We start from the raw sequence: 20,550 nt of genomic DNA on the forward strand, positions 1-20,550 counted from the left end.
AGTTAATTAAAATGCATTGTGGTGAATTACAGAACCAAAATCAGCAAGTGTAATATGTAGGTGGCTCAGAACGTTTCTCCATGTAATGTACAGTAAATACTTCTATCCATGACGGCAATGTTAGAAATGTTGCTCCTGTAACAACATGCAAGAGAGAAGATGTGATGGACAGTTTCTTGGGTTGCTGCTGGAGGCACATGGAGGTCATTGGCTTCAGGACCTTCTCCTATGCAACATGACTAATGTCCTTTAAAGGCTGTATTTTAATCCAAACATTTTCCTAAAATAAACCTGAACATGATGTAAATTATTAAGACTTTGTATCAGAAAAGCCCCAAATGTAAACTACTGGCTCTCTGTGCTGATGTGATCTGAGTTTGTTTGTCCTGCAGTTACACAAGCACAGTGTTTGTTCCCTTAATGTTGTGGCTGTTTGTCCTGGAGTAGTTTCAAAGCAGACGCGTATTGTTAAGTACTTGGAGGGACTGTTTTGTTTAAACCAGAGTAGAAACGTACTTGTGGAAGGTAAACTCTCTGTACACGTTGAATTGTATGTTCAGCTATAGACACATTAAATACTTAAAGACACTTAAATGCAAATGTACCTGTAGAGCGTAGTGTCTTTAGTTGTCTGTATTTTTACCAAATCGTCACCGTACTGGGAGAAATGCGTGGTGTTCACAGATCTGACATTTTGGAAACAAAATGTTCTGTTTGGACTGTGAATGTTTCACTGAGTCCATTCTTCTGCAACAATCTCAGCACTTCTGGCTTGTTATTGGGAGACAGGATCTAAATTTTTCATTAGAAGGGTCACAGCTGATTTAAAACGATCATGGCATAGCCCCCTCCCCCCACGGACGTTACCGCAGTCTTCGTGTAAGGATTCTCCGAGTGCCATTTTCCCTGTTTTTGCTGCTAGAAGGCCAAAGTTGTGCTGTTGCACATGTAAATGACGTGTCAGTGAACTAACATGCGTTGTTGATGTATTCAGTGTGAGCTGGAGTCGTGCTCAAATACCGAGCCGTGCCGTTCCAGTTAGTGGTGGTGACTCGGGGCTAATCCTCAGCGGCGCCACTTTAGAAAAACAGTCTCGCGGGCCAATCTAGGCGAACCAGACAGTTCGTGGCTAGCGGTCCTGCTGTGAGAACCGCGGCGCGATTGGCCGAGAGGTGCGTGCCCTGTGACACCTGACCGCCGATTGGCTGCGGCGTGTCGAGACACTGACGCGCACGTCGTCTCCCAGCTATTGTTATTGTGGCGTGCACGAGAGGAAGGGGCAAGATGCACGAGGAGACAGTGGGTCTGATAAAGGGATGAAACAACTGAGAAACATCAAGCTAGCGCAGTAGAGCCACTGAGAAACGCTGGCTTTCTCCACTACAGGAATTCACAGAGAAATCCCCCCGTGAACACAGCGAGACACTCAGATCTAACAAAAATCGCTATAAACACAAACGGCAGCTCTGGGCAGCAGACACAGCACGCAGAGCTGTCGGAGTGCAACACTTGAGGCAATTGTCGAATAGCTCAGCGATCGTTCTGTCCAAGTTCTTCTCTACTTTGGCTGATGTGTAAGTAGAAATAGTTTCTCTATCTTTGATTCTATTTTTCGTCATTGCTGTTACGAAAGCGTGAGGAAGAGTCAAGTTAGCTTGCTAAATTGTTGCTTTTAAAATGCAACAACTGCTCTTTCTACTGTCCCGTTTGGTACATACTGACCGGTGTTGTATCGTCCGTTTTCCGGTTCCAGCGTTCAAATATGTCCAATCTTATTGGTAAAGTTTAAGTGGAAAATGTAAATAACCTTCATATTTATATCTGTATCATATCAGCTGGGCATGTCGAGGCAGCAGGTTTCGGGATGTGCGGAATGTCACTGACTGGAATGAATGGCCTGGAAACTGTTCAGGTTTTGTTAAGCACATAGGACACGGTCAGGTTGGCGTGGCCGTGTCCATTCAACTGTGATTTTGCATTGCGAGTATTATATTGGTGCTCCTGTTTCATGAGCAGCATGTTTAGGGAAGTGTGTGTGCGGTTAGGAAAGTATAGCAGTCACTAAAAGCAGCGACTGCCTGTATTCTTTCCATGAGTTAGGCTATAGTAAAAGGCCGTATTGCATTACAATATCCTACCTTCTCCACACGCTTAGAAACTGTGCGCAGAACACACTGTGCATTTCATTTTAAAGCAAATAGCAGATATTTCAAAGTTCGCATATGTGTTTGCAAAAAAGGTGCAAAGAAACATTCACAAGACTGTGCTGTACAGTTTTAAAGTATGAACCTTGAGGTAATTCTATATGCGATCGTGGCTCAAGAGTTGGGAGTTCGCCTTGTAATCGGAAGGTTGCCGGTTCGAGCCCCAGCTTGGACAGTGTTGGTCGTTGTGTCCTTGGGCAAGACACTTCACCCGTTGCCTACTGGTGGTGGTCAGAGGGCCCGGTGGCGCCAGTGTCCGGCAGCCTCGCCTCTGTCAGTGCGCCCCAGGGTGGCTGTGGCTACAATGTAGCTGCCATCACCAGTGTGTGGATGGGTGGATGACTGGATATGTAAAGCGCTTTGGGGTCCTTAGGGACTAGTAAAGCGCTATATAAATACAGGCCATTTACCATACTTTGCTTTGTTACAAAATGCTGCATGACATTTACTTCCCTATGTTGTTACATACATGTTGTTGTCTGTAAAGTTGTAGTTCTTTTTTACCTTTGGTATCTTGCTTGGTATCTCACTGTGGGAAGCGCCCTCTGGTGTGACCAGTCACGGTCTACCACGCCAGGCTAAGACAAACCAGTCGCTTCAAGGACAGGGGGTCCCCAACCCCCTTTTTTAGTGGCCACACCAGGCATTCCTTCTTCCCCATGAAGATCACTAGACCTCCTCAGTGGTCCCCGACCAAGTTTATCCAGTGCTTGTTGATGCAGGTCCATGAACGTGGGTTTTTCCGCTTTCACAAATGTTCCTACACTGGAATTATATTTTTTCGTCACAGTATATTGTTTTTAGTAAGCGGTTTTAAAGCTAGCACCTCAAGTGAGCTTGTGACTGTGTAGCTATTGTTAGCTGTCAAAGCTGAGCATTAGTGGGTATGGCTCACATTGGATCCTCTCAGGGGAACGCTGGTGGTGGGAAGGTTAAGGATGTCGCATCCTGCCCTCACCCAGCTGTTGTGGGTTGACTGTCTTGGGGAAACTACCCATCCCCTCTGCATCTGTATCGTGTCAGGCACACACTGGCATCACTCCCAGAATCCTGGTCCCGGAGGCTGAATTTCCTCCTCTCTTCAACCGGCTTCTTGACTGGAAAGAGGGAGAAGACAAGGGGGATGATGTTGACATGGATATCCTTGGAGACAAAAATGATGCCCAGGTGTCTGTATGAAAGGAAAACATTGGCAGCTCATTAGACAACCACCGATGGAAGTTTTGGTGCATCCCACCCTCCACAGGGACTTAGGAACTGTGGTGCTGCGGCTCAGTGGGCAGCACTCACAGAGATCCAGGCCCTGAGCACTCTGGGGCCACGTTCTCTGATCCCTCCTCCCCCCAAGAAGCAGAGAGAGGAAGATGTTTTGCTGAAGTCCACTCTAATCTGCAACAGAGCATTAGGAGCAGATCCCCCCCCCCCCCCAAAAAAAAAAAAAAAAAATCAAGATTAAACTCGAAATAGTATTTTGGAAAAAAGTGACATTACAGTTGAGTACCACATCAATAAATCGAGTCAAACCAAGTAGGCACCAGTGGAAAAGAGGCAAAGGAGTGCTGTCCTCTTTCCCCATGCCTGATTCACAATCACAATGCACACAGAGCCATGGTAAGTTTGTTCAGAGCTTTCTTTTAGTACATTAGCACTCTGATTAATGAGGACATCAGTGCAAACATCACAGTTCCTTCACTTCTAATTAGATGCAGCAGCAAAAAAAGCACGAATGAAGAAACAATGTTAGCTAGCTAGCTATATAGCATAAATGCACTGATCAGTATGCTGCTGTGACAGCTTGGATATGCCTCAGTTTGACCCAGCTTGGCAGTAAAAGAGGACCGTTACTTCACCTCTGAAACCAGAGTCTCCCTCAGTACCTCCATGTTTATTATGCTAAAAGGCGACTGTGCCAAGTTGGTGTCATGCAGCAGATTGATTTGATTTCTAATGAAATTTCATGCAGATGAAATCCATGAATCACATCAGGGAACTTTGCAATGATTTAAGTAAATGAATGTTGTTAAACGGCTTGTTAAAACTTTGTCATTGTTGTTTAAAAGGAAAAAAGAATGAATGCCAAACCACATAAACATGAACAATCACATATGGTTTTGCATATTTCTGAGGTTCTATTGTAGTAATGATCACATACTTGATCATCATCTGTAGTAGATGGCTGATGAGGAAGCTGGGTGACACACAACAGACCCGTGGTTGGTACAGTAAAGATCAGACAGAACCAGTCAGACCACAAAGTTGGTTTCAAAATGTCTGTGGCTGTCATCCTGCTTTTTAACACAAAGTGTCTAAAATGATGTAAATATGTGAATTAATAATTAGTTGTTAATCACCTGAGCAGGTCCAATGATGGTGGAAGATGGTTTGCCTCCCAGTGCTGTCAGTGGGAGGCAAACCATCTTCCACCATCACAGAATCCTAAAAGAACGGAGACAGGAGCGTGGACACGTCTGTGCCTCCACCGTCTCTGCTGTTCTCTGTATGTTCTCTGTATGTTCTCCCTGATCACGGATTTCTGATGTCTGTGTGGATTTACTCAGTGCTAATGTGCTAACGTTTATTAAGATGAAGAAAATTTGAATTATTCAATTAAAGCCTCTGGCTTTGTGAAGATATCAGTCTGCACATTTGTGAATATTTTTCTGCAACTGCAAATTAAAAACACGCGTGTGAACAATGTCAAAATACAGTCCTCACATTTTATTTGACAAATGTTCACATTTTGCATCATATGTACCTTCATACCTCAGTGTGCCCTCACAGCTAGCTTTGCCTTTAGGAAGAGTAACCAGCTCTTTGTGGCCCGGCTGCCTCGTGGAGCCTTTTCAACCCTCGGGCAGAAAAAGCTGATTGGGTGTTATTGTCAGTCAAGTCTGTGACTCAAGCATGAGGTGACATAGGATTTCAACATTTCTACCATAGTTGCGTCCACTGAAAATCTCAGATCAGTTTGAATTTCAGTGACCTCGACCTCAAGATGAAGGTCAGAGGTCAAGTTTTCTGAAAATCTTGTGAATGGGATCATTTGAGGACGAGGCAGAGTAGCGGCGGCTTAGTGCTGAAGTGGTTAACAGTTCTTATTCACATTCATATCTGTAAACAATCACTATTCAGGACTGGGAGGAGACAAAAAGCCAGCCTGAGAAACACCTTCTTCATCTTTAGTGACTCTTGTGTACGTGGCCTCACTAGGATCCACTAAGTGTTGGTGTTCTTGCTCCACTAACAGGGAACGATTCAGAGCTGGGCCATCATGATGCCAGTGAACTTTCTGGTCACTCATTGGTGGACCAACTTAACACCAGGTAAGCAACACAGGAATGACGCCATGTTTTAGCTGCCATCAACTTTAGATGTCTCTGCTTTTTGTCACATGCCTAGTAAGTAGAACAAATGTCCATTTTTGGCCCTGTGACAGCACCATCATGTCAGTAAACCCACCAAGCAGCAACGATGCCTGCCTCAGCATCGTCCACAGCCTCATGTGCCACCGGCAGGGCGGGGAGAACGAGGGCTTTGCTAAGCGCGCCATCGAGAGTCTGGTGAAGAAGCTAAAGGAGAAGAAGGACGAGCTGGACTCTCTCATCACTGCCGTCACCACCAATGGTGTTCATCCCAGCAAGTGTGTCACCATCCAGAGGACTCTAGATGGACGGCTGCAGGTCAGTCCACCTGCAACATGAAGGGCGTCACTTTGATCACTGCTTTGATCTTTCTGTGCATGATTCGTATGTTTATCAATGATTTCACTTTTTTCATTTCATGTTTACGAATTTCCTCGGCGGGTTAGAGTTGCTGTGGTCAGTATTCAACTGAAGTGCGATTCTATACACAATTATTAGTGCTTTGAGGTTTATTGGTGCAGCAGTCGTTTTGTTTAGGGCTGACAGTGCGATTCAGGTTCACTGTTTATCACATACAGCATGTAGGCATAAAAAACGACAAAATGTTAGTGTTACAACGTCACAAACTTTCTGCCAAAATCCTGATGTCTTTGTGCAACAACACTCTTTGTATCCTATTGGCTTTGTCTTGCTCTGCTTTGGGGAATCGTCCCACATCACATTTCCTGCTTGGTTTGGTTTGTATTGACCTTGAAAGTTGTCAGTCTCTGGTTTGAATGAAGCATCCAGAGCAGGAGTCTCCAACTCAGAGGAGCTGGGGGCCGCTGCTGGCACTGTCGTCTCGTTGGACACTAAAGTGTTCAATTAGAACAAGAAAACAGCCACAATTATGTCCAAAAACAGTGTTTTTCTTTATTTTAACCCCCTAGGACCTGGGTCCACATATGTGGGTTATTTAGACCAAAATACTCAATTTTGCTCTACAAGGGCCTGATGTGCACTTACGAGGACGTTATGCTGCCGCTGTTCTACTGAAATTTTAAACTAATATCCTCATATGTGGCTCTCATTCTTCTTGGAAACAAAAATCTGGTAATTCTTTGTTTTTACATTCATCGGGTCCCAGTCAGCCCAAATATCAAAGAGAAATGAAAATGCTGCTGTGGAAGAGCTCAGGTCCTAGGAGGTTAAATATTGTATAATAAGACAAAGCTTTTTTCAACTCACTCTTAACTAACCGAAGCCTTTCGTTGAACTGCCAAATAAACAAATTGGTCCTGTCTTTCTGCACAGACACGTGGCAGCACCTCCCGCTATAACTTTGTTCGTATTTAACAAAGTGAAAATGCAGACATAGACCATCTTTGTTTTCTTTATGAATAACTCTCACTAACCTAACACAGTTTGTACTCTCTTGTTAGCTCAGCCTGGTCTGAACCGTAGTAAAGGGACCGCCGGCTAATACGTCGAGTTAAGGGGTCTCTTGACTAGCTTTACTGTCTGGGTCAACTTTGCTAGCAGAGACAGAGAGAGACGTTGAAAGGCTGCTCCAACGGAGCTTATTGTTTCAGAGGAAAACTCGAACACGCTGTACAGTCGAGTCTTAACAGCTTACTTACAGCTGGGCTCGTCAGGCTCTCTGTTTGGCTGCAGTGGTTTTATTATATTTACATGCTTCCATCTTTTTGATTCTGCTTCTCCTCCCTTCCTCGCGCTCACACACAATGGGAGAGGCGGTCCCGCAGGTTGTCCCTGCAGCACGGACCACACTGTGAATGAGGCTACGTTCTTAAAGGGCTCCGCCTGTAACACTCTGCCTGTTGCCTTCATATTAAATTCCATATTAAATTGCGGGCCGCAAGTAGGGGTGACGTGGGCTGCAAACGGGCCGCGGGCCGCGAGTTTGTCTCCGTCTACATGACTAATTACCTACCGATCTTTGCTGCAATTTAAAAGCTGACCTTTATGTGAAAACCTGAACTGTCAGAAAATTCTGTAGGTTTTTTTCATACAGTGTCATCAGCCACTTTATTAGGTACACCTATTCAGCTGTAAATATACAGTGGGATGCAAACGTTTGGGCAGCCTTGTTAGTAGTCATTATTTGCCTGTATAAATCGTTGGTTGTTACAATAAAAAATGTCAGTTAAATACATCATATAGGAGACACACACAGTGATATTTGAGAAGTGAGATGAAGTTTATTGGATTTACAGAAAGTGTGCAAGAATTGTTTAATTTTCCCTGGAGAGCAGCAACACAGGGTCTCAAAACAACTGTCAAATGACCTGAAGACAAAGATTGTTCAGCATCATGGTTTAGGGGAAGGACACAGAAAGCTGTCTCAGAGAGTTAAGCCGTCTGTTTCCACAGTTAGGAACATATTGAGAAAAAGACCACAGGCTCAGTTCAAGTTAAGGCTCGAAGTGACAGACCGAGAAAAATCTCGGAGAGACAGAAGCGACGGTGAGAACAGTCAGAGTCGACCCACAGACCAGCACCAAAGACCTGCAACATCATCTTGCAGCAGATGGAGTCGCTGTGCATCGTTCAACCATTCGGCGCACTTTACACAAGGAGATGCTGCATGTGAGAGTGATGCAGAGGAAGCCTTTGCTCCGCCCACAGCACAAACAGAGACGCTTGAGGTTTGCTGAAGCACATTTGGACAAACCAGCTTCATTCTGGAATAAGGTGCTGTGGACTGATGAAACTAACATTGAGTTATTTGGGCATAACAAGGGGTGTTATGCATGGAGGAAAAAGAACACAGCAGTCCAAGAACAACACCTGCTGCCTCCAGGAAAATATGGTGGTGGATCCATCATGCTGTGGGGCTGTGTGGCCAGTGCAGGGACACATGGAGTCCACTCAGTATCAGCAGATTCTGGAGAATCAGAGACAAAGCTGAAGCTGCGCCGGGGCTGGATCTTTCAACAAGACAACGACCGAGACACTGCTCAAAATCCACTAAAGCTTTCATGCAGAGGAACAAGAACAACGTTCTGGAACGTTCATCTCAGCCCAGACCTGAATATTATTGAACATCTGTGCTGTGAGTTAGAGAGAGCTGACCATGCTCGGAAGCCATCAAACCTGAATGAACGAGAGATGTTTTGTAGAGGAAATGGTCCAAAATACCTTCAGCCACAATCCAGACTCTCATCGGGACCTACAGGAAGCGTTTAGAGGCTGGAGTTTCTGCAGACGGCGGATCTGCTAAATATTGATTTCATTTCTTTGTGGTGCCCAAATTTATGCACCTGCCTGATTTTTGTTTAAACAATCCTTGCACACTTTCTGTAAATCCAATAAACTTCATCTCACTTCTCAAATATCACTGTGTGCATCTCCTATATGATGTATTTAACTGACATTTTTAATGTCACAACCAACGATTTTTACAGGCAAATAATGACTACTAACAAGGCTGCCCAAACGTTTGCATCCCACTGTATAATCAGCCAATCACATGACAGCAACTGCATTTAGGTATGTGGCTAAGATGACCTGCAAGTTCCAACCAAGCATCAGAACGAGGCTGAGCGGTGATTAAAGGGACGTAACGTAACATGGCCGATGGTGTCCGATAGTTGTAGTATTTTAAAAACTTCCGAGCTTCTGGACTTTTCCTGTACAAACTAAGGATTTGGCAGAAACAACATGAAAGCACAGGTCCATCCTGCCTTACATCGGTGGTGTAGGCTGGTGGTGGTGCAGGTGTGGTCTTGTGGGGATATCTCACCCCTTAGTAACAATTGAGCCTTGTGTAAACGTTTGAAGAAGCATTTTTGCCGACCATGTCCGGCCCTCCACAACCACAGTGTACACATATCAATGCAAAGTGGCGGATGAGTGCGTATGCAGCACTGGCTTCCCATCATGGTAACCAAGGCAAGCAGGGCTTGTGTGGTGAAATCTAACTTCACCTTGAAGTCTGGTGGCCATTGTCGGTGTATTTTTATTTTGGGTGTTGTAGTGTTGAGGCCAAAATCTGAGACAATAGGACTAAGATGCGTGTTGAAGCTGCGCTCTGCTAATCTGTACTGTTGTTGAACGCTGTCACTCAGACAGCAGTATACAGATCCACAAACAATTCTCTGCTGTACGCAGGAAGTCAACAAAGGTTTTCCTGTTACGCTTCACAGCTTCCCTGTCGTAGCTCTAAAACAGGCTTCCTGGTTTAGACTGTACTGGAACTGCTGTAATGTTGCTTTGCTGTCTCTTCAGGTGGCAGGCAGGAAAGGCTTCCCTCATGTGATTTACGCACGGCTGTGGCGCTGGCCTGACCTCCACAAGAATGAACTAAAGCATGTCAAATTCTGCCAGTATGCTTTTGACCTCAAGTATGACAGCGTGTGTGTCAACCCCTACCATTATGAGAGGGTGGTGTCACCAGGCATCGGTAGGTCAACGCTTTACCTCAGCAGCTCTTACGTGGACTCCACGGTCTCCTTAACTGCAATGACATTATGACATCATGAATGACAGATATTGTTGTGATGTCTTCAGTCAAAATGTTTCTCTTATTCTGTCCCTGTTCTCTAAAAGTTGGTCTCAGCCTTCAAAACACAGGTGAGTTCTGTTTCACAGAAACACAGCATGAACATTTCCAATCCACATGTAGTTGTGACAAAATACATTTAGTAAATGTTTATGTTGTAACTGGGGACCTCGAGATTTGTTTGTATTCATATGCAATGAGCAGTCTATAAGAAGTCTCTGTATTCCTCAGACGTGTGGTTGACACCACCTAACTAATGATACTGACAGAAAGCGTGTTCTCATCATCCGAGTCACTCTGTGCTGTGCAGCCAACCACACACTTCGAACTCTCAAACATCTCTTTGTAACCGGGACAGAGAAGTCAAAAAACATTTACACAGCGACGACCGAAGCTGCCGAGAGGCTGGACTAAAATGACCCCGGGATCTGTGGGAAAGTCACACGTAGGGATGGAATCAGTAAGAACGTAGCAATTCAAATTCCACTTGATGATTCAATTCCTCATCGATTCTGATTGGCTCCCTCTGCCATCACTGCTTAATTCCTCCCAGGAGACAGTAATTTGTTCCAGCAGTCGTTACGTTACTTTGTTGCCTGAACGGTGTCGCGAGCATTAGTGGAACAGATACGCGGGATCGACAGGCAAGCGGACCAACAAGTCCAAGGAAATGAACTGCTGGGAGCTGCTGCTCCGTTCCAGTCATTTATGTTTTTACTTTAAGGTTTATGGTCGATTCTCATGACAGTGATCAGAAGTGTTACACATGAATGTGAAATCATGAATCAGTTCTTATTACTAAACAAACATGTTTCATGACATAAATGCAAGTGTTAGTAAATGAAAGCAAAAAACAGCGTTAAAGATTTGTTCGTGTGCATTTGTCCCACATGAGCTCTGATAATTATGTCCCTTCGTGAAAAAAGAGCCTCGACAGCATTGTTGTTTCTCTCATTTTATTCCTAATATCACAACTTTATTTTTAAATAATGAGGAAACGAGCAGAGGAATGTATGTGTGTGATTTACACGAACACTAAACAGCTAAATGAAAACACCAGTGGTCGGCTGTAGTGAACAGGCCCACGTCACACTGTGACTTCTGTTAGAATATTAAGTACATTCACATCATTGAAGGCCTTTGGCAGGTGACCCCTTACATGGTGTAGTCTGATATGAACTCTCCTTCGCACTCATACATCCATCAGCATTAAATACAAATCAGTGCTGTGCCTCTTTGTGTGACCTCACCTCCTCCTGCCTCTCACAGCTGCATCGAGCGGACTAATCAAAGAAGAATACATCCCTGATTGTATACAGATGGACCTTCCGCCTGGTATGCCTCTGTCCGACCACCAAGCAGCTCCAGACCACTATAGTCCCCTTCTGCCCCCTTCTGAACCCCACGGCCCCCCACCTGTTACCAGATACTCTAACCTGGCTGTGTCACCCAAAGGTCAGCAGATCATTATTCAGCGCAGTTTGATGAACCTGTCAATGTTCATATCTTGTCATGTGTACTTTTGTTTTACACTGGGACTGCTCAAACTTTATATTAAGGGACGACAAAGCTTCTTTCTATCTTTCCTCCACAGATAGTTGATAACAGTCACAGCATGTAAACCAGGTCCGACGTGCTCCTCTGTTTGTCTTCCAGTGCCTGCCTCTGGCTCCATGCTGCCACTGCAGGGCAGTCATGGTGATGGCTGTCTCCAAACTCCATCTCCACAGGCTCAAGTCATTCAACAACAACCTCAAAGCCCACCCCAGGTTTCCTCTCAGCAGCAGGCTGCCCAGCATCCCTCGCAGCACACCCACTCACAGCAGCCCCCTCTACCTCCCTCTCATTTGAATAGACAGAATGGATACAGCAGCAATACGCAGTCTCAGACTCAGCCTTCATTCCACAGTGAGCTCACGTCCTTGTACTAACGCACTTCTTACAAATCAAAGCCTCTTGGTCCTGTTGCCAGTTCACCCAGTAATAAAAGAATCAAAAGCACTTGTTAGCATTCATATTTGTTTCCGTGGGTTAGTGCTGGACACGTTAGCTGGTTTGATTCATTCATTAACACCAATCTTTTCATGCATGTGCTCCTGAGCTCGACACTAAACAGTGTAAACATGATGCTGCTTAATTCAATTCAATTCAGTTTTATTTATATAGCGCCAAATCACAACAAAAGTCGCCTCAAGGCGCCTCATAGATACAGAGAAAACCCAACAATCATATGACCCCCTATGAGCAGCACTTTGGCGACAGTGGGAAAGAAAAACTCCCTTTTAACAGGAAGAAACCTCCGGCAGAACCAGGCTCAGGGAGGGGCGGGGCCATAGTCTTGACTTTTGTCAGCTTAGTCTGAAGTTTACAGCCACTACAGACTGGAGGATTGTTTAGTTTCAAACATGCACTTAAACAGTAAATGTTGGATAAATATCTGAGTTCTAATCATTTTTAATTGGAAATAATATTTGTTTTATTTACAAATGAATTCTTAGTGCTGATTATATGCAGGTTATAAATAAATATGCAGTGCAAAGAACAAACAAAGGTGCTTCTGATTTCTTCTGCACATTTAGCTAACGGATGTTTAGTAAGTTATTCACTGGTTAATTTGACTTTTGCATACATTCATTTCAGATTTGAGCGCGTTATTTCAAAAACACTGATCAGATTTTGCTTTCCTGTGACGCAGCTGTTTGGACAGGCAGTAGCACGGCCTCCTACACTCCCATTGGACCCCAGCAGGAAGGGCGCGGTCACCAACAGCCTCCTCTGCATCTTCCAAACCATCACTGTAAGAAATGCTTCACAATGTGTCCTGTTCTGATCACTGATACTCTGATATTTGAATGCACTGCTGCAGAACTTCCTCCCTTATGAAGCCTCACACAGAGCGTGTGCACGCTGTGATGCCTGACACTGTGCACAGTCACATGCACAGGTCAAAAACTCACATTTCAAATGTGCTGTGCTTGAATGTTTGGGGAGGGGAGGGGTTTGCTCACAATCAATAACTTACTTCATGTTACATCACATTATTTTTTGATTTAACTATTTTCTGCATGACTTTAGGAGTTTTTTTTTACTCTGTCCTTATATGTAAAATATTCAAATTGCAAGAAGGTGTCCTGATTGTATGTTCAGTTCACGTTCAGCACTTCTGTCATCATGTTTTTGTATGTTTGTTGTCATGCACACACCCCGGACAGCCACACGTCTCAGCGTAAGGTCGAGTGTGGAAACGTCACAGCCTGCCACAGCCTTACAAATGTTCTGCTTTTTTGCCACTCCAGACTAATGTACGCATCTTTTTGCTTTTTAGGGTCCCAGCATCACAGCTCAACCTCTTTCCCTCCTTCAGGGTCCAGTCATTCAGGTTAGACACCATTTGTCAATATGAACACGGCTGTTCACCAATAATATTCCCAGCGGTTACATACGGAGACTTTGATGCTCGTCTTTTGTCAGTTTGACATCTTAGTTGTTGGTTTTTTGTCCACTGCAGTTTTTCAGTTTCTGTGGTTGTAATGGTCACTGTAAGATGGACCCAACACACACACACACACACACACACACACACACACACACACACACACACACACACACACACACACACACACTGTTTGTGCTCCCAGTTCAACTTTCATATGCACAGCTCCACAGTCTCTGCTCAGAGCTGGTCTCTCGACTGTGATTAGTCCAAATGCACCGCCTGTGCCCCCCCCTGCGTCACTGAGCCGCCCCTCCCCTGCAGCTGAGCCAGTCGCACCCCCACAGTCACTTACTTTGTCCAAATGAAATTTTAACACAAAAATAAGGCTTTTTCCTAATTACTGAACTACATGGACGTCATAGAAATTCTAGATTCTGATCCAGCCATCTGTCAGTGTGGACCAGTCCGCTCTACCTCATATTGTCACAATATAGTTTCAGAGCTCTCAGGGCTGTGGGCTTGTACGTTGAATATCTGTCTTTAGATTTTCTCACAGAGTAACAGAAGCTGATGATGTGTTTTACTTACATATGGCTGATTTTCACGCATATTAAATGTCTATTAACACATCTCTACTTCTTATTTGTCCAAATCATTTTTGAGTCGTGCACTTCACAAACAGATCGTCTGTTTTCTTGACTTTGTTGTAAACATGTTTCTCTCTTACTGCAGGACCAGAGTTTTGGTGCTCTGTCTCCTACTTTGAAATGGATGTTCAGGTGGGGGAGATGTTCAAGGTGCCTTCCAGCTGCCCGGTAGTGACTGTGGATGGTTATGTTGACCCGTCAGGAGGTGATCGCTTCTGCCTCGGCCAGCTGAGTAATGTCCATCGCACAGATGCAAGTGAGAGGGCCAGGTGTGTTGACGCAGACACACAAACTGTGCAATGACTTTTCGAATACTCAGCAAAGAACATCACCCTTCAGTTTTATTTATACAAATCACAGCAACAGTCGCCTCAAGGCGCTTTGTATTGTGCGGTCGACCCTTCAATAATTCCTCTCCCAAAGTGAGACTGTACGATACAGCACTGATTAGTGAGGCTTTATGATAGCTCGTAAACATCACAGGTGAACTTTACATTCAATATCCACAATTAATCAGGATATGGATAATTCTTGGATATTTGGGACAGATACATTAAAAATGTCTGTATATTAAAATTCAAGCAGTCCCACATTTGAGTACACATTAAAAAAGAAGTTCAAATTCCAAAAGTGACCATTTCTGGATTACATGTGGTTGGATTTCACTGCAAAATAATCCGCTTACCCGTGTCAGGGTCGGGGGGGGTGGAGCCTATCCCAGCTATCATAGGCCGAGAGGCAGGTTACATCCTGGACAGGTCGTCCGTGTGTCACAGGGCTTACACAGAGAGACAGACAACCATTTCCAACCTAACCCAGCTAACTGCATGTCTTTGGACTGTGGGACGAAGCCGGAGTACCCGGAGAGAACCCACACAAACACTGGGAGCAGACTCCACACAGAAGGACCCCGGCCGGGTGCTGGAATTGAACTCAGGACCTTGTTGCTGTGAGGCGACAGTGCTAACCGCTGTGCAAAATTTTAAAAATGTGAAATATTTTTTTATCATGAATTTATTTATCGCAGAAATGAAGAAAATCACAGCATCAGTTGCCTCGTGGCACTTTCTATTGTAAGACCTTACAGTAAAACAGAAAAACCAGAGAAAACGCCAACAATCGCATGACCCTACATGAACACGTGCTTTAGCAACAGCGGGAAGGAAAAACTCCCTTTTAACAGGAAGAAACCTCCAGAATCAGGCTCAGGGAGGGGCGGGGCCATCTGCTGCGACCACGTGATGGCAGAACGACAGGTAGATTAGAAAAGTGCTATAAGAACCAGTCCATTTACCAGTCCTTGGGACGGAGTTTTCCAGACTACTAAATTTAACCCAGTTTGTTACCAAGTGCACCGATTTAGAGGGGAGCTACAGGGATGTCTGTAAGATGCCGGGTTTTCTTAAATGAGGGAAGCAGAGGGATGTAGGAGCGGGCGAGTCCCCTCGGCCATTGGCTCCACCTGAACTCTGCACAGTACCCGTAGGATCAGAGATTCGGACTTTTAAACAGAAGCTGACCCTGACTTCCTGTTTTGGGGGGCTGCTTCCACAGATCCACACTTTTGAAAATTGGCCTCTGATGGGTAGTTAACCGCCCGTAGTGATGTGGCGTCGGCTTCAGCCAACACTGGCTGAATAAGCAGATAAAAATGTTTTCTCATGGTAGTATTTGGTGATAACAATGACACTAAGACATTTTTCAAAATAAGCACAAAAGGTTTTATTTTCATTGCATCATTTCCCTGCACACCGTCCCAAAGCAGAGCTACATGCTGGCTTCCTGACCTGTTTCCCTGTGTTCCAGGCTACACATAGGCAAAGGTGTGCAGCTGGAGTGTCGTGGTGAGGGGGATGTGTGGATGCGCTGTATGAGCGACCATGCTGTGTTTGTACAGAGCTACTACCTCGATCGGGAAGCGGGCCGGGCACCAGGTGATGCTGTGCACAAGATCTACCCTGGAGCCTACATCAAGGTATAAATCCAGCTCACTCGCATCATTCATATGTAGGGATGGGTACCGGTGTCCGGTGCCATGATGGCACCGGTTCTGACATAAACGGTAGTAACCAGACCGAAAAGCAGCGCACATTTCGGTGCTTTTTTTCCTGAGCTGTGATACACTTTAGATTCTAGCCAATAATTTTACGTTTCCGAGGATAGTAGGCGGGGCCAGGTACGTACGTTCTTTTAGAGCAGAGCTACAGATTAAAAATGTCCAAGGTGAAGCGGTCAAAGTCTGGCTGTACTTCACAGCAAAAGATGCAAACTCAGCAGCAACAAGTGCTTTAAGCTGATACTGTGATACTGTCAAAGGAGGTAACACCTCAAATCTGATGAAACACCTGGCGACGCATAGCGTTTTTTTTAAAAGCCCAGAAATGCGCCGTATTTGATAGCTTGCTGCGAGACCTCACACCGAGCACATCTACTGCGGGTGTGGTGCCTGTTATCGAGTTAGCAACATCCCCCAAAAACCCAAAGAGGAGAGTCCTGGCCCCTAGCCCTGCCAGTGTAGCAGAAATGATGAGGATGATGATGCAGCAGCAGCCGTTCTTCTCTGCGTGAGTAGCTTCATGTTGTTCGTGTGTAATTTACGTTGAGTAGGCTAACCACGTTATTACATTAATGCATGTAAGGTGAACTAGCAAACATCATCATAGCTACATGCGGCTGTCTTCTTGTTTGATGGCAGATACTCCCTTCACCCTGGCCAAAAAGGCTAAAATGACCAAAGAAAAAGTGGAAAACAGTTAAACATGAGAGGTTTAGGACAAAGTTTGTGTTTTTTTCCATTGTTTAAGCACTGCTTCCAGCCAAGAGTGATACCATATATGCCCCATAGCTGCAGAAAAGGCTAACATTGTTATCTTTTTACAAAAAACAGCTGAACATGAGAGGTTTTTGGACAAAGTTTGTGTTCTCCATTCTTTAAGCACCGGCACCGTTTCAAAAGTACCGATTTGGCACCGGTATCGGATAAAACCTAAACGATACCCACCCCTATTCATATGTTTTTAAAACTGTGAACACCTGTGAGCAGCACTGGGTTTATAGGTGGCACTGGGCACAAGAACACTGTACCAAACACTTAAAATGCTCAGTAATAAACTGCATATATTACATATATTTATTACCAAGGTGCTTTTTTAAGACCCTACAATAAAACAAGGAAAATGGCAACAATCAATGACACCCACTGAGCATGCACTTGGTGACAGTGGGAAAGAAAAACTCCCTTTTCACAGGAAGTAACCAGCCAGACTCAGGGAGGGGCGGGCATCTGCTGTGACTGGTTGGGGGCAATGGGCGGAAAGTAAAGCAGTATTCATGAGTTTCATGCCTCAGGTGGTTTGCTGTTACAGTGTACACCAGTTGTGTCTCGGTCAGGTATTCGACCTACGGCAGTGCCACAGACAGATGCAGCAGCAGGCAGCCACGGCTCAAGCTGCAGCTGCTGCACAGGCAGCCGCTGTCTCAGGAAACATTCCTGGTCCAGGCAGCGTCGGAGGGATTGCACCTGCAGTTAGTAAGTGCTGAGACACGCACAACACTCACAGTGGAGTTAAAGGTAGAAACTGTCATGATGGGGAAAAACAGCAACTTTTAAATATACTAAGAATCTACTAATTCCATTCACAGTGACTGAGTACAGCCAAACACCGACCAACAGCAGGTGGAAATGTCCTTATATGGTCTCTGATATTAACCCCTCCCCCTCCCTGTTCACTGGCAGGTCTCTCTGCAGCAGCAGGCATTGGCGTCGATGACCTGAGGCGACTCTGTATCTTGCGGCTCAGCTTCGTGAAAGGCTGGGGGCCGGACTACCCCCGTCAGAGCATCAAACACACTCCCTGCTGGGTGGAGGTCCACCTGCACCGTGCCCTGCAGCTTCTGGATGAGGTGTTGCACACTATGCCACTGACTGACCCAGGGCCTGCGAACTGAGAACCCTCAGCAGTCTGGAGTCTTTGAATGTGCACACACCAGACACACATGGTTGCTTCTTTGTTTCTTCTTCAAAAGGATTTCTCCAGCAAGTCAGTCAGAAACCATCAACAACCAATCATGCTTGTAGCAATCACTCATGCTTTTTGAAACGCACATACACACTGTAACCAAAAGGTCTGTCCAGACACATATATGCTGATGTCTTTGGGATTTTCCTAATGCTTTAGTCCTAAGAATCTAAAGTCAAGGCAGGCGACATTTGAACCCACCAGTAGAGAAATCCAGGGATTTGTTTCAGATATTCAATTCTCCGATATGCAAGTTGGATTTCTTCTTGCAGGAGTGTTCTGCACATTCACTCATGGAATATAAACAGATGTTTAAAAGTCCAGTCTGGAGTCAAAAGCACCTCAGACAGGAAACTGCATACCTCTGGAAAATGCTGTCAGTGAATCTACGCTGAGCACATTACACTTCTCTTTATGTGTCATTGACGTCAGAGCTGATGTAGAGGTATGGATTATTCCATCTGCGTACTTGTACTCTGCTCTTCACTCTACGTTGGTTTATATTATTACTATATTATTTTTGTACCAAAAGACAAAAAAGCCCAAAACATTTAGCTTTAACGCCGTGTTGTTGTACTTTGTAATGAAACAGTGCTACTCTGTATGTAACCAAATGGTTGATATAACTCATGAAAGCCAGATTACCTCATAAGTACAGTGCAGAGTCACAGCGTCAGGCTGAAGTCAGTCTGTGACTCGGTACCAAAACTAACAGGTCGGCCGATCAGATCCTGACGCCAACATTTAGTTTCACAGCAGAGTGAACTCATAAGACAGCAACTAACTTCTCACACGCAGAGACAGAAACCCAGACAGTGTTTGCATGGTCAGACTCAGCATCTAGCACCAGTCTGTACCTTTGACACCAGTGCCTTTCTGTCCTCTGAGTGACCGCAGCAGTTTACTTGAACTCTGACTGGTTGTGTGCACGAGTTCTGGTTGGGAAGCTGATTTCAATCATCCTGCCCAGTCTGGGTCGTAGTCGAAGCCATGACTACAGGCTGCATTCGCCCATTTACACATATATTATTATCGCACTTTATCACAGCAGTGGATCCGTCGGAGCAGTTTGGGGTTAAATGTCTCGCCGAGGACACTTTGGCTCGTAGATAAACCTGAAGCACTGACCCGACCCGTAGACAATCTGCTCGACCTCCTGAGCCATAAAGTGTAAAGATCTCATCAATCAGAAGATTGAATATTTAAATGAAATAATTGAGCTCAGTGCTTGTAGTTAACTATCAAAGAGATATAATAATAATAATATAATGGGCACATCTGGACATTGGCTGTCTCGTGTAAAACCCTGATGCATCATTTCTCTTGTAATCTTCAACATGACTGCATTTCATGCAGGTGTGATGGATTTTTCCCTGATTTCCCTTAAATGTATGGGAAACGTCACCTCGGTGAGGAGTGTCTGACTCGAGCACCCCAACAGTACAGCACACACCCAAATACACCCTGTGCCTTTGTTTTCTGTCCTCCAAAACACCTGTTACATAAAGAGTCTTGAAACCACACAGATGTGTCGTTTAAAGGCAAAGTCAGCTCCCCACGTGTACTGTCTGTACGAGTGTAGCTGGATCTGCCACAGAGTTCAAATACACTGCACACAACACGGCCTCACATACAAAGGCGCGTTTGTACCATGTAGAGATAAATCTGCTTTCTTGTGACTTGACAAAAAGAATTCTGGAGAAAACGGAACTATATTATACGGGAATGTTGTGTGTTGATCTAAATGTGAATACATGTACCAACCAGTCTGTGTAGAGATGCTTGGACACTGTGGAATCTGCCTGGTTCAGCTGCTTTACAGTGATCAGCCATTAACATATGAATATTTGTGATGTGTGCCTTTTGTTGTAACAGTAGATGCACCGACACTGGATATAAGAAAACACTATAAAGATCGATGTTGCACATTGTGAGTTGGTTTTTCAGCTGTTCGAATCCTTCTGCGATATTCTGTGGCTCCCTCAGGTTTCAGCGATGTGGAGACGGTGTGCGAGAGAACAGAGGTCCTACTGACAGATGACTCTTTGTACCTGAGTAGTGTTATTTATTGCCTTAGTCTTTGGTGAGTTAAATATTTCAGAGTATGCTTAGCACTACTTCATTTTAGCAAGAACGATATAAGCATGTGATACACGCTGGTTTTCCTCTGTTCACACAGGGTTGTGCAAACCATCGCATTTTTATCATGTTATCCAGATCTTTCTACAACCAGTCACTTTCATGATGTGTCTACCAAAGCACCTGTAGATTGCTATTGTCTCTTTATTCATCACTATTAAACATGTACTTGTACTTTTCCATGTGAGCTGCAGGATTTACAGTTGGTATCGATTAAAAATAAAAAGATATTTCTAGGC

At 44.7% G+C, this 20,550-nt stretch overlaps 1 protein-coding gene across 6 annotated transcripts; it reads left to right on the forward strand.

Moving 5' to 3' along the window:
- The first annotated feature begins 1,141 nt into the window (after nucleotides 1-1,141).
- On the forward strand, nucleotides 1,142-20,550 carry smad10a (SMAD family member 10a). Of its 6 annotated transcripts, none has more exons than XM_085447140.1 (13): nucleotides 1,144-1,574; nucleotides 5,452-5,527; nucleotides 5,641-5,884; nucleotides 9,797-9,971; nucleotides 10,118-10,141; nucleotides 11,340-11,525; nucleotides 11,727-11,978; nucleotides 12,766-12,867; nucleotides 13,396-13,449; nucleotides 14,239-14,422; nucleotides 15,960-16,128; nucleotides 17,519-17,682; nucleotides 17,890-17,954. In XM_085447140.1, coding segments are annotated over exons 1-13 (1,635 nt in total). In that variant the 5' UTR covers nucleotides 1,144-1,570; the 3' UTR covers nucleotides 17,891-17,954. The 6 variants fall into 6 exon arrangements, 5 of the variants coding, with proteins under 5 accessions (XP_085303267.1, XP_085303268.1, XP_085303266.1 ...); XM_085447137.1 differs by having other exon boundaries at nucleotides 1,150-1,574; nucleotides 17,529-17,682; nucleotides 17,890-20,550; XM_085447138.1 differs by having other exon boundaries at nucleotides 1,154-1,574; nucleotides 17,544-17,682; nucleotides 17,890-20,550.

This window comes from Copadichromis virginalis, linkage group LG22 (assembly GCF_057382275.1).
Source record: "Copadichromis virginalis isolate Kocher_CV1m ecotype Utaka linkage group LG22, C_Virginalis_male_GT1.1, whole genome shotgun sequence".
Lineage (NCBI taxonomy): Eukaryota > Metazoa > Chordata > Actinopteri > Cichliformes > Cichlidae > Copadichromis > Copadichromis virginalis.